Source organism: Stegodyphus dumicola, chromosome 7, assembly GCF_044657685.1.
Source record: "Stegodyphus dumicola isolate Sdum_Otavi_A_Nest chromosome 7, ASM4465768v1".
NCBI classification, from domain to species: Eukaryota; Metazoa; Arthropoda; class Arachnida; order Araneae; family Eresidae; genus Stegodyphus; species Stegodyphus dumicola.
Window position 1 is genome coordinate 157313330 of NC_140774.1, and position 15713 is coordinate 157329042.

General features: G+C 30.2%; 1 protein-coding gene across 3 annotated transcripts in view; it reads right to left on the minus strand.

Moving 5' to 3' along the window:
• Window positions 1-4521: 4521 nt before the first annotated feature.
• The window catches only part of LOC118198287 (uncharacterized), a 70963-nt gene continuing 59771 nt past the window's right edge, over window positions 4522-15713 (minus strand). For all 3 annotated transcript variants that reach the window (XM_035369930.2, XM_035369929.2, XM_035369931.2), the window contains exon 9: window positions 4522-14570. In XM_035369930.2, coding sequence (XP_035225821.1) covers window positions 14343-14570 — 228 coding nt within the window. In that variant the 3' untranslated portion in view covers window positions 4522-14342. The remainder of the gene's footprint in view (window positions 14571-15713) is intronic.

A 15713-nucleotide genomic window follows, 5' to 3' on the forward strand; every position in this document is an offset into this window, starting at 1 on the left:
AAAAAATCTGCTTGTACACATCATCACTGGTGTTATCTTTAGCTGAGTTGGAAAATGTGTTGAGGACCTCAATGTATGCATCTTTCCAAGGAGATATTTCCAAACACTTTACCGCTTGGGCTTTCACCTCTTCCAAGTCATGCACTTGCATCCACTGTCGAACGCGTAATCCAAAAGTAGGAATACAAAAATGACGCGCTGTCTGACGGTATGGGAACAGAGATTTTAGCTGCCTGAACAAGAGTATCAGTGACAGCTTTTACAGCTTCATCAATTGGCACATTCTTTGTCATGTTATTAGTGAGCATAGCCAAATGAGAAAACATTTCCCAGTCTGCTTGTTCGTAAATAAAGCGTAGTGATCTGGAACTGGGCCATGCTGTAACTCGATTAAGTCAAGAAAACAAAGAAATGATCACTATTAAAAGTGTCGTTCCCAACGCTTAATAAACAAAACGGGAGAAGTGATGGTGAACAAATGGCCCGATCAATACTGTGAAATGTCCTCGTGGGCTGGCGGAAATATAGCACAAGCAATGATCACTAATGAGGTCTTTTATTTGTTTTGCTCTAAAATTTATATCACCACTACCCCAGAGATGATTAGGGCCATTGAAATCTCCAAATACAATGAAAGGAGCACGAAACTGTTCTACCAAATCATCTAATTCCTTTTTATCAATCACTTCATTAGGAGGTAAGTAGATGATTCAGACAGTGACAAGCATTCTGATATTGATCCGCACCGCAACAGCTTGGAGACATGTGTTCAAAGGAAAGACACTCGAAGGAAAGACATGGGGGGTGAGGACAGCAACACCTTCGCTTATGCGCTAACCACATAAAAAGTTTTTCCTGACAGTTGAGTATTTCCACAACTTAGCAGTGCTATCTTGCTTGAGAAATATCTTCTGCACTCCTAAACAGGCAGGGTGATAAATATCTATCAAGCTTTTGATGATCACTAGATCTTGATAAAATCCGCGACAGTTCCAAGAAATTAAGGTAGCCATCATGAATGTTTATTTTTCCTATGCTGTTTCTTTGTTAGGCGTGGTAGAAGATTTTTCGGCAGAGCTAATCTTTCTTCTAATTCCATTTCAGAATCAGATGTATCTGATAGCATACTCTCTAATGAGGTATGACAAGAATTTACTATTTTTTAGTTTAAGTTATTTGAAGAGGACGTTGTTTGTTTTTAATATTAATTACTTTTAAGTTTTTTATGAATTGGTGTACCTTTAGTACTGACAGATAAATTGTGATTTGGCATTTTTTGTGGTACTTCAGTTTTAGTCTTTGTTTGAATAGTAAGAGATGTCTGAATGGCTATTGAACGAACTAATTTTGTTGCATCGGCAAAATTGAGATTTGGACGAAGTTGAGTGCTTTCAAACAATCTGCTATCATCTGTAAATGATATTTTTTTGGCTGCTCTTATAGTTAGGATTTCCTTTTCGGATTTCAATTTGGGACAGGAGCGACAGAAAGATGAATGACTTCCTTTACAATTAACACAAAAAGGCTCGGCAGTGCCCTCACATTCATGATCCACAACAGCACAGGGAGCGCATGTAATGTTACCGCGACATGCAGCCTCTGACGGCCCATATCACTGGCTCTGATAACAACGCATAGGGTTTGGCACATAGAGTCGCATTGGGCAATGCAAATAGCCTGCTGTAATGTGATTTAGAAGTTGAGGAGAGTTAAAGGTCAAAATAACATGTTTAGTATCAATTAACTGACCATCCCGTCTTATTTTAATACAACATGCATCGCGAACATTTTACTCAATAAGTTTGTCAATGAATTCTTCGTTCGACATTGTTAATTGGTTGACATCTGATATCACGCCATGACTGGGATTTAGCATTTTGTGTGCAGAAACCGTAATAGCAACTGTCCCATTTTTGACATATTAGGAAGGGTTTTCGATTGATTAACAGAGACAATTTCTATTAATAAGTCACCAGACCGCAAGGCTTTAATTTATTTTGGTTCTTCAGCAAAGGCTTTTATATATTTTTGAACAAGGAAGGGTGACATTTATGTAATTCAGCAGATCCTGTCATAACTAAAAATCGGGGAACTTTAGTGTTTTCTGTAATTTCCGTAGTCTGAAGTCTTTTACTTGATAATTCCTTGGCAGTTTCATGAGATATAATAAAAATTTGTGAAACCACATTTGAAGGAAATTAAAATCCGTTCCCGGCGTCCCCATCCACCACGGAATCCAACAAGGAGACGCAGAATCCTACGCCAGGGATAACCGGGTCTATACGCAAACTGAAGCCCCGCAGTCGGCTTTCCCGAAAGCAGGTACTCCCGAGAGCATTTCTCCAAGCCACTAACACAAAGACTAGTGACCATCCACGAGGACGACAAGATGCCTCCCGTTTAGCAGAAGCAGAGGCCAAAGCAGTGTGTTGGGAACAGTACCTCGCCCCTCAACTACCAAGATCCTCCTTTCCAGCGACACGGGTCTCCACGCACGGAAAACACGTGAGCAGTTTTTCTCGCCATTGGAAAACTAAAGACATAGGCTGTTCCAGTTTCTCATGACGTGCCCCAACCTCCCAAGAGGAGAAAAGAAGGAAAAAGTTTCAGCTAAAAGGAGAGAAGACAGAAAACAGGATAGATCACCGAGGCTCCAGGATTGTGACACCCTTCTTTCTCACCAAGATGATCGCCTGAAGGGTTAGGGTACCTTGGGACTGCCACAATCCGTACTCGCAAAAAGTGAGCCCCTGAGGGGGGAAATGCGAGGGGAAGTAAGAGAAATCAGGAAAGGCTCAAAGTTTTGCTCCTTAGTAGTATTTGCTCCTTAGATTTCGAAATTAACATAAATATTTCCACAGACAAAACAAAAGGTGAGATTGATTTTTCTCCCTAAAAAAATAATAAAATTTTTTACAACTAAAAAAAAATTCAAATGGATTTTTTCCCCTTAGTCCAAAGGGGCCGGAAACGGCATTTTCCGTGGAATCATTAAAAGCGTTGAATCACTTTATAAATTGTGGCCACCAAATATTATCGCCCTGTCTTAAAGAAATTAAATAATGAAAAATTTGCATGAATGTATGTATGTTTTTCGCACTGTGAACAAACAACAGTACCTAAAGCCATCGAATTTTGAATAACATCCTCCACCTGAATATAGGCACCTGGAAGCTCGAATTTTGAATTTCGGATTTGTTTTACTATCCATTTCATATTTCGTAAAACTTTTACAAATTTTTGTTTAAACACTTAATGATTTCAAAGCGAACAGTAGCAACACTGCACGGAGCAAAACATTTTTATCTCCAATGCGCCAGACTGTCTATCGAAAATTCTAAATATATGCTGTTTTTAAATATTTTATTTTGTATTTCATATTTCGTAAAACGTTAACGAATCTTTGATAATCAAACTCGACAATTTCAAAGCGAGCAATGGCAACACTGTACAGAAAAGAAAAAAAAAACATTTTTATCTCCAGCGCATGAAACTGCCAGTCGGAAATTCTAAGATATGCTGTTTTTAAATATTTTTAGCCCAAAGGGACATTAGCCCAAATGCTCTCGAAACGTGTATGTGTATGTAAATGGAAAAGCGTCCCTTTGGGCATAATATAAAATCTGAAAGCTTCAAATTTTTATTATTTTTTTCCGATTTTGTTCTTAATATTATACTAAGAAAATTGTTCCAAGACATATTCAGTACTAAGGCTGTATGTAATGTAGGAAAATTTGATTGAATTAGATAGTCTTTGGAGTTTTCGTCTTGGAAAATGGTAGCATTTAGCAATATTAATTTAATTTCAATCCTCAAAAATATGTGATATATAATTTAATCTGCCTTTTCCCATTATTTGAAACACTCTACTGCCAAGCTTTATGGGAAGGTTCATTTGCAAATCCTCATACTTCTATTCATTACTTTGTTATTTTGAACCTAATATCAATTAGTGCTTTTAAATAAGCTTGATACTTTTAAACGAGCATGATAGCTTACATACCATTTTTTTAAAATTTCTATTTAGCACTTTTTTAATAATGCTATATTTGCTTTGAACTTAAATATTTTATATATGCAACTCATTTTACATCAAACTGAAAACTTTATGAATTTAAGTCATTAAAGAAATTTGACTTATATAATTTCTATTCAGTTTGTTAAATTCAACATCCTTTTTTGCTTTAGTACTCCATTTTTAACCTACTACCCAAAGAAAATTCAAAAATATTAGTACTTCACTTATCAGTAAGAGGTTATACCATAGAATTTTTATTAAACATTGCACACATACAAAAATAATATCAACTCGGTTAAAAATAGAAAAAATTCTCAACTTATAAAATAATTTCCTATAAGACACTGATTTTGGCAGCTAGTTTTTTGAAAGCATAGTTATTACAATAAAATTTTACATATAACACTAAAATTTTATTATATTATTTTTCTTTTAATGGGGAAAAAGTAAAACTTGTATAATTAGTGAATTCAGAAAGGGGGAAGAAAGAAAAAAAAACATAATTTGCATAAAACCCCATTTATTCCGTTTACAACAATTACAAAATATATATATATATATATATATTTGTATATACAATAAACATCTACAAAACTGAATAAAAATTTTCAGATCTTATATTTCCCACACAAAAAAATCAAATGTCATCTTCATTTTAAGTTTATATGTTAATCTAAAAAGTAGCACCTTACAACCTGTGATTATATGTTTTCAGACACTGCTAATGTTATATTTATCAAAAATCACTTATACAATTTGTTTTAGAAAAAATACCTTTTCAATTTTGAAACCTACAAAAATTCTTACAATACCCAATGTAGCACAATTACATTGCTCTGGATAGCACATTTGATTTGCAGCATATGATGAGAAAGATTACCACAGAATATTAAAATCAACATACCTCACTTCACTTCATGCCTCTTACAGCAAAAATAAAAGTATCACATAAATAAATTACAATACCTATGAAAATTATAAAAGTTAAAATTTATCATGCAAAAATGAAGCTCCTTGCCTTTTTTATCAAAAATATTGCTTGACAAAAATCAGGCTTTAAAAATTTTTTTAAATTTTTTGCATTTTATATTTTCTTTGATAAATTGCCAATCAAATATAAAAAACTAATATGTGCATTCTAAAAAGTAAAAAAAATACATAAATAATAAAATAATGAGATAATTTTTTTTAATTTCTAAATAAAAGGAAAATCACTAAAGTCATTTCAAAGAGAAATAGTGAATACAAATTACACAAACTGGCTGAAAGATTGGGAAATTTCTATTTGCTATCAAATTGATACTAAGATGGAATAAAATATTCACAGAACACACAATTTTAAATTTTTTGTTAGTTAAATTTTCTCTCTTAAATAAGAAATCCCAACATGCAATTTCAGTTCAATTATTTATGACAGGCATATTACTCTAACTATGCCAATAATATGCTATGAAAAGAATGCCTATATAAGTAGTATTATAAAACAGAAAGTCGCCTAACAATAGATCTCACTGCCGATGTAACTCAATAAATTAAAATACCTAATAACTGAAGAAAGGGCAAACATAAAATGTTAAGTGAAGTATGTCTACAGTATAAATTTAATATCTAAAATATTTGAATCAATATCTACTTGCTAACATTTTATACTTTGTTATTAATACAGCTCAATTGACAAACTAAAATTAATAGAATACTAAAAATAAAAACATCACAAATATATGGACGGCTGTTAACTAAAATATTCACAATGCATTGCACAGCTGACAAAAAACAGCACCATGCACAGATTTCTACTAAATTTATTAGATCACAAATGAGAAATATATCACTTGATTTAATACAGTATAAAAATGCATATAAGGCAGAGAAAAATGAGAGCTTCTTTTAACTGATCTGAAAAATATGTTCAACTTTTCAATACATACTTTTTTTTAAATTAAATATGCCCAACATTCTGCTCTTTCATATATAAAAATAGATTGATGATTTTATACTGAACCACAGCACATAATATTTCAATCAGTAAAGGAGAAGTGTAATAATTAAAGCATTTAGTTTTTAATTTGAGTATAATAGTTAATATAAAATGCTTTAACATTAATGAAATGTGCAGTAAGAAAATCCAAATTCTCATACATTACAAGCACATCCAACATGAATTCAATGCATATGATTGTTTATACTAGTAGTATGCTGTCAGATTATACAGTTGGCACATTCTTTTTTATTTGAAATACTTACAAGAAGAGAAACCAATTAAAGATTTGCTGATGATTTACAAATTTAAAGAAAATTATAATTAAAATGCCTTTAAATCATTCAAGTACCAATTAGTAAAAAGTAGAAATGAAGGGCATAAATGGTCATGCAAATGAATTGCATAAGTTTTCTTATTTGGGTTTTAATGGATGTAACAACTGAAAAGAATGCTTGGAGCTGCATTGTAAATTTACCAAAAATAATAGCTCATACAAAAGATGTAATCTATTTGGCAAAGAACGAATTTTTTTTAGGAAACAGTAAACAAAATTTTGGAAACAGTACAAGAAAATGAATTTTTTTTGGGGGGGGGGAAGAATAAATGCATTTAAAAAAAGAACAAACTTATTAAAAATAAAAATTACTCAAAAAAAAAGGGGGTGGACTATTGTAGCACATTCTTAGCTTTAGCACACAAGTCTTATTTATCAACAAATATAATTTATCAATAAGTTAAATGTTCTGATAATTTATCAACAAGTTATAATGTTCCATTCTTATGAATATACAGTGTGATCCAATAATGGCACACATCAAATATTAAATATAAATTAACTTTCAAATGCTGTCTAAATTCCAAAATGGATTTTAATGGTAAAAATGTTTCAATGAATGACATCCCATTTCAGTTAAAAGTAATATATGAACATTTGCAGTTTAAACTGTTAGTGTTAAAAACTGTTTGGTGACATAGAGATCAGTTTTCCCCAAGTAGAAGAAATTTATATGATTGAGCGCATTCATTAACTTTGCAACACATTCTTACAGAAGCACATACAGAAATTTTTCCATATGTCTGTGAACCTAATTAGACAATGATTTTTCTCTTGGTAACCTGATTTCAAGAAATTGAAAGAGTTCACCATAAGAAAGAAAATGGCCACTCACCTTTTCTAAGTACACACAAAATAAATGCTGTCAATATAAAATGTTGCAATTACCAACAAAAAGGCTGAGAAAGATGGTATCACACTCAAATTTATGCATTCCTCAGTTATAAAAATTTGCTGTGCTTCGAGAAAACTCATATACCATCTTACATTTACACATATATACACACACACACACAAAAAAAAAAAGGGGGGGATGGGTCGTATATAACAGTATAAAACTCACTCCGCATTTTCCATTGAGATAATCTGCCATACATTCATTTTGAAATTTCCAAAATTTTTTTGTTTTATCAATTTTTTTTAAATTTTGGATGCAACATACGAGTTACTCTGTGTATTAGTATATAGTAATTCAAAAGTCAAGAGTTAGTACAAAAGGATAAAATTTATGAACCACACACAATTTGTTTGATGGATGTAGCCCATCATTCCCCCAATACTGCTTGAAACATTCTAATATTTCTACTAGCGATGTATCAATTGATATTACAAACATCTCAAGAGCAATATTTCCTTCCTATCAAAATAACATTTTACATAAGCCAAATGTAATAACAATTCTGATAATATGAACAGTTTCTAATAACAATGCCACTAGCCCTGACAGCATAATGGTTAACCCAGGCTAATGGATTCCATGCTCCTGAATTCACGTTCAAATTCTAGCAGAGCTTTGTTTGATGTTAGTAAGTACAGTACCTTTGCAGCATGGGGGCACTTATAATCTGCTGACTGAAAGCCTTAATAAGATCTTAATAGTAGGAGAAGAATCATAGAAGACTCTCAGACTGTATCTCCTCAGTTAAAACCTCAAGAATAGTTGGTTCATTGTAAATCAAAGCAGGAGTGAAAAAGATTAAAACTTGAAAATCGTCAACAAAAATATTAAAACAGTAAAATGCTCTTTGCATGTTATAGGTTTTCGCTTTTTTTTTGGAAGGAACTTGATACTTGATAAATATAAAATAGGTTTTCTGTGATAAAAAAGAGAAAATTCATGCATTATATTTTAAAGTACAATATAACCAATCATATTACAATTTGATTAAACACATTCTTTTCTAAAAATAAACTTGTTTAACAAATGTATGCCACTGTCAATCAATTTTGGCAAAGAATATCAGGTTGCTCACAGGAAAGATGTCTATGTGAAGGGCCTATCAAAAGGGCTATTCCTGTTACATATGGTAAAACTATAAAGGCCACAATGGAATCCACCTATTTACCAGAATTAAAAGATGTAAGAAATATAGATGTGAATTCTAATGAGCGGCAAAATTCAACTTGTGACTAATTTTGAGAACAACAAATAAATTTTTTATCAAAATTTCTAAAAATATCATAAATAATTTTCATTTGACACAACAATGTATTTTTCACTGGTTTCATACTATCAGGTAAAAATACATAAATTTCCATTCATCATCTAATTTTTTAGACATAGGTTTTGGCTTAATTTTATAATTAATGTGCTAATGCTAAGATTTTCTAACAGCCTGGCAGATACATACACAAATCTATATCTATAATTTAACAGCTATTTTTCTAACAAACTCAAGTTTTTCTGATGAAATCAATATTATTATTGTTTATCAATCAAGATTAGAGATATTTTTAGGTGGAAGGAATAAGGATATTGTGTCAGTCAAAAAAACAACAGAATGCATCACATTTAAATACATCACATTAAATATAATGTGCATGTGATGAATTTTGAGATTTACCTCATGTATTAAAATTTGTCAGCATGGCTCTACTATTACAAAATCCAATCACAAAGTTAATCAAACCACAAAAATACAGCAAAAAAAGCATAAACTAATCAAAGATTTTTACAAACTACTGTTGCTCACGAAATAAAATCATAAAAAATACATAAATATAATAAAGAAATCCCTGAAAATTGACACAACCAAAAATCCACTGTTAAAAACAAATGAGCAATAATAATACTTGAAGAAATGCTAGCATGAATGCCACATAAGGTAAAATATATTTTTAGTTTCATAAAATGCAGAGAAAAGAATGTTACACTATATGTTACTAGTTTTGTTTATGCTTTTTTTTTAATCACATTTATATTAAATAAAATTCTCCAACATATTTACTATAAGAAGAAATCCATGGTATTTCAGATTATGCTCTTTCCAAGCACATAAATAAGAAGAAAAAATAAAAAAATTCCTCAAATGAAAGACATCTTTATAAAGTAATTTAGAGTAGCTTTGAAACCTCTCATGATGATAACCTTTGAACATGACCTGCATTTTTTAGAACATAAAACAAATATCAGTAATGAACATCACTATTCCACAAAAGCATTCGCCACTTCTAACAAAATTAAAATAATTTGGAATTGTGAATGGTCATCTTCAAGAACACAAGATTCATTGTAATCAAATTATCGATAAAAAAAATGAAATAAATATTCAGATTTTATAAATTTATCTCAAAATGCATATACTTATTTCATATTTGTTCAGATTGTAAAATTGACAAAATATATGAAGATATTAAAATACAAAATGCATATATAAGAACATAGTCAAATAGGAATTATACAATATAACAGACTAATTCCTGCTTAAAAAAATTTTTTAATTCAATTCTAGAATTAGATTATCATTTTAAAAATTCTGCTTTTTAATAACAATCATAAATACTATTAAATACTATTAAATATCAGTTATTTATAGATTACAACTACACAAAAATGTTTTTGAATTTTTGAATTTATCACAGTTTTATAAAATTTCAAGAGACTCAACTGCAATTATTAACTACAATTAGAACAGAAAACAAAAAACATCCTCACATAAAAACAAAATATGTACATTTAAATAAATGTATAACTAGCTAAGACCTGAATTAGCTCCAATCAATGGCAACAAATATAAAAAGTAAAACAAACCACCGGGAAACATACACTGGACATATATATTTATAATCTAATATCACATAAGAAGCAATTTAAGACACATTTCCAAAATGTGCTAAGTAAATGAAAAAGCAGAAAAATAAATTTTAAAAATCAAGATGCAATACTGCAAATTTAAAAAAACAACTTATAACAGAAAAATAAATTTTAAAAATCAAGATGCAATACCACAAATTTAAAAATAAAACTTATGGCCTGTGTTTAAATTACACAACAAATATAGCATAGACGAGCATGTCAGAAAATACTTCTATTACATCTTTCTCTCAAACTTTTATATAAAAGTAGAATACATAAAATTCTGTTGAACTGAAACTTTGATGTAACTTATTATTTCAAATTACAGATACAATGTCAAAAAACTGTTCACAAATACACCCTGTGAATAAAGAAACATTAAAAAATGGAACATTATTAATTCAACTTTCAAATTGAGTACAACACCATTTAATCAGAACTTTTATAACAATATTCAATGAACAACAGAAAAGTCACCTCGTTCAGAATCCAATCAATGGATATATATTCCTTCATATGAGTAGCAAATATTTTGCTATTCTGATCATTCCAAACGGATCCATTTTCAAAATCTCGATATATATACAATATTACACTTTCAATTATAATTCTTCATTAATTTTTATACATATTACACCTTCTACATTCATTTTTATACAGAATATATGCCTCAGAAGCAATATACTTGTACAATATCACTTTCTCTTTTATACAGAACACACATTTCAGAAAAACTTATTTCTAGATATTCAAGATTTTCTACAAACACAGCTATATGAATGAATAGCATTTTTATCCTTTATTTACTTCAATTGACATATTTATCCTTTTCTTTTTTACCCTAATTGGGAGGAAATCAGCATAACTTCTTTTTATACTTAAAGGAAAACATTTACCATGCATGGAAAATGCCTTTTGCTGATTAATATATTCAGTCAAAGGTAAGAAAACTATCACTTACCCTTGAGGGGGCATATCATAACATTCCTTTTATGAGGTACATGGTATAAAAATGGGATTACATATTTAATAAAACACATTAAGGCAATTTAATGATAAATGTTATGACATTAGTATATGTAGTCTTTAAAAAAATAGGCATCTTCAATGTAAATATTATCATATTTGCATAAATCTCTTTTTATTAGGCTTAATTGTTTAATAAAAACAATATATGTAAAGTGAACATTTTTAAATAAACTATTTTTTTATTTATTATTATCTATTTAAGGCACAATTTTAGTTCCAGCTAAAAATGTTAGCCTTACTTGGAATAAAAGGAAAATTAAAATCATCATTCAGATCTTTGTGCTTTCAAATTTGGTTCTCTGTAACTATGCTTAACTAAGAAAATCTTCGGTTATCAAAAGATATACTGACTGCACCATGCAACTTTTCCTGCATCAAAAATATTTTGTATCATTACTTTCTGTAACAAAAGCACTGGATATCACGATAATTTTTTCCCTTCAGTAGCAAAATGTATTAAAAGGTACTGCTGTAAGTATAAAAACTTTCCTAAAAGCAAAAAAGATAATTTCAGATTACAAATAATGGAAGATTTATTTACAGACACGAGAATAAAATAACTGCAACTAGCAGTTTTCGAAAAGAATTCAAATAAGTATTTTTTGCCACACTGGAAGTAGTTGTCCATGTTCTTATTTGCTTTCTGTGTTCCTGCTGCATATTACATTCTGCAGAAAACTAGTTGATATCATTTTTGGCTGAATGGCACCTTAATTTAAAATGGACTTTTTTTTATAATAAAACCTGTTGCAGTAGCAGTAATGATAGGCCATTTACATTACTGCAGTGAATCAGTAATAAAAGCACCTTTTTTAGAAGTACTTTTCTGGGCTATCTGTAGCATATAAAATACATTTTCCTGAAATTTTTCTTTATGCAAAGCAAAGTATTTTTAGAAATTCAAAATTTTAAATACAAACACAGCAGGAAAGAACAGCATTTTTTACTAGTTTACCTGTTTTTCTACACAGAACTATAATCTTTGAATCTATGTTTCTTAACTGTGCAATTCAAGATTCACATTGTGATTATTTTTATTATTATTAAGGCTTCCCATATAGTAAGTGCTAAGTGTTTCAGAATTCATTTTATGAAACTGGTTCTGATCTGATTCATATATAACAAACCAAAACAACAAACTGCAATAAAATTCATTATATAACAAACCAAAACAATCTCAAAATTCAAATTTCCCAGCTACCTAGTTATTTTTGGTGCTAAGTGTTTCAGAATTCATTTTATGAAACTGGTTCTGATCTGATTCATATATAACAAACCAAAACAACAAACTGCAATAAAATTCATTATATAACAAACCAAAACAATCTCAAAATTCAAATTTCCCAGCTACCTAGTTATTTTTGAAAAAATTATAACAAATTGCAAAAGTCTCATATTAGAATTGTAAATAAGACTAACTGCTATTAATTCTATACAAAAGATATTCAGTCAACTAAGCAGGTTGTTTGAATACAGCAAAGACACGACGTCTGTCTGCTTAAGATAAAGGATGCCTTCATGGAGGATTTCTCAGGGCAGTTGCCTCATATTTATGCTACATATTCAGAACTATCCAAACAAGTATTAAGCATGCAAGCTCAAAAGTTTCAAACTGCAATATTTATAAAAATTACTGAATATGCTATATTTCAAATGCTATGCAAATATTCTACTGTAAATCCAAGAGCTGCCTTTTCTATCATTAATAAAAGTTTTAATTTATCTAAAACTTGAAAAGTGAATAATTCTACTTAATTACAGACAAAGTCAGCTCATAATCATTTTTATCATGAAATGATTCTAAAGTAGACATTAGTCTATTACTTTTATGTTACCCTAAACAATGTTATACTGAAATAAATAACGCATCAATATGCCCGTTAGTATATTTAAAAATTAGTCATATTCTTGTTGAAGGATATTCAAGGAAGGTTTAATATATGGTGACACATGAAACAAATAATATGCTATAATACTCAACACCTCCAATGACCATGAGCTATTTCCTCAGTCTGTTCTAAGAATACTTAAGTGCTGACTATTGACAAGGCCACATTTATCTGCACTTAGTCACTGCAGATTGGCAGCAATGCTTTACAATACATGTTACACGTACAATTCACGCACAATGCAATACACGTTACAGTGTTCCCCATGTGTAACATGTATAATTTTTTAAAAAAAAAGAAGAATGAACTTATATTTGTATACAAAAAATTATGTTTTTATTGTTTCCTTTGAGTGCAATTAATGCTGCTTAAACCTCCCTTTCTGATACTATACATAGGTAATGCTCATCAGTACTGATTAACTGCTACTATATTTAAAGTATTTCCTTTCATATTTGAGGCCTACCAGCAGAGCGGTAAAGTCGCTGAACACTGGTAGTTCGGTCAAAGGTTCAAATCCTGTAAACGGGCTAGCTGCACATGCATTTTTGTGGTTTTCCCCATGTGTAATGTGTATGCCAGCCAGTTTCCCTTAGACAGTCCTCCATAAAGGCATCCCTCCCCTTAAGCAGATAGGCCTCAAGTGCTCTGCCATAATTAAATAAACATAACTTTCATATTTGAAAACTATCCTATATTTTTTGTTTTTTGTTAAATTCAAAGAGCTGCTCAAGAATAATGTAACTAGCTGCATATTTCTGTCAGAAACAATATAAAAAACTGTGTTCTGTGATGTCCCGATCAGATTGATGCAATCAGATCTTTCTTCTCAAAATTCAAAAGTTCTCTCATTTTTTTTTATTATTTGGAAGACCTCAAGGGGGGGAGAATAATTTGAAATTTCAACAGCAACAGGTTATAATTAAAATATTCTACAAATTCAGTGTTTACCAAAAAAGAACAAATGTGCATAAGTTTACTCCCAGGTACAGAATGTTGTCTGAGCTTGCACGATGATTCAGCAGCCCACAACACAATTTCTCTTATCACTAGAAATCAAGGCATATAAACTAAATATTACAAATTACAAATTAAAATCGTATTATATATATTAAATATGTGGCATCATATAGCCCAGGAAATACTTCCTGCAATGCTTCTGTGCATTGTAATTTAAATACTGTAGTTAAAATTGGAATTCCAGTGGCCTATGATGGGAAATTATGCCATATATACAATTAAAACATTCGTAATATAGGGGCATATTAAAGAATTCCAAATCCTTAGAGTGGCTCTTATGAAAATAGCTCCCTAATATTACATTTGGAATTGGGTTTGAAGCGCAAGTGTTCTTCAATAAACTGGCATGGACATCTTGCACTTGCACAATGGCGTGGAGGAGCAGGAGGCCCAGTTTCAAGTGTACCATCGGGATGCAAAGGTAACCTCAAATCCAAACGCTTTCGAACAAATTCTTTTACCCATCGTTGGCTGTATCGTAAGAACAGCTTTTCTGCATATTTCTACATATAAAACAAAATTATTGTTAGAATTTCACTCAAATATAAATTTTTGTACAGGGAAATTATTTTCATTTTATTTTTTTTTTTAATTCAAAACATTTTCTAATATGTTTAATAAAAAAATAAACAAAGAATTCAAATGACTCTCAAAACGATTATAACAAACATTTTTAATATTTTTGTAAATCAATAATAACTTAATATAATTAACTAAAAAATTATATAATTTTTATTTTACATTTACCATGCTCCATAAAAACTGCTAGACATGTCAAGTTTTTATAGATGATTTAGTTACAGCAATTAAATAGTTATAATATATATTTCATAAAAGAAAAGGAACTTGGCAAATGTTTCTGATAGGATATGAAAAGAAATTCAAGTTCATAGCATAAAAACATGCAGTGAAAATATCAAAATATCACTCGCTGTATATATAAATAATAAGACAATAAGCACACTTTTCTTTCATGCTTCAAGTTTCTTAGAAGTCGATAAGTCTTAAAAGTTTTGTAAAAGTTATGAAAGTTTTTAACAGAAGTTTAACAAAATAATAACACTTATAGCTAATAATTAGTTATTAATATAATAGTTTGACAAGTGTGGCCGGGGACTTTCCCCAGAGCGATTGAGTCACGCGGACCCGTTCGTAGCTCCGAAAGCAAGCCTAAAGCGAATCTATGGTTATTAATATAATATTAAAATATATTATTATTTCATTATGACATTTCTATTTTTTTTTTCCTACAGCAACTACATAAATGGCAGAGAAAATAAATCAGATTGAATTTTATCATGGCAGACATTTCTTTAAGAAAACAATCTCAGAAAGTGACCAATTTTCCTGCAAATACATTTAAATGACAATGCGAAATATCATGATAGCCTATTTCCTGGTATGTTTTCTAAGGCCAGTTTTCTAAGAACTATCTTTACAAAAGAAACAAAATACTCTGAAACTGAGCAGTCTTTGAAGAAAGTTTTATAGTATATGCATGTTAACCATGCTAAATTGCAACTAAGAGGCTATTTTTTAATTAAGTTGCAAAGAATTTGTAAATAAAAAGAAAAATTTTAGATATACAAAGTTAGATACATATTACTGTTATTTTTCCATGGAGTTGCCTTCACAATTAAAGCATT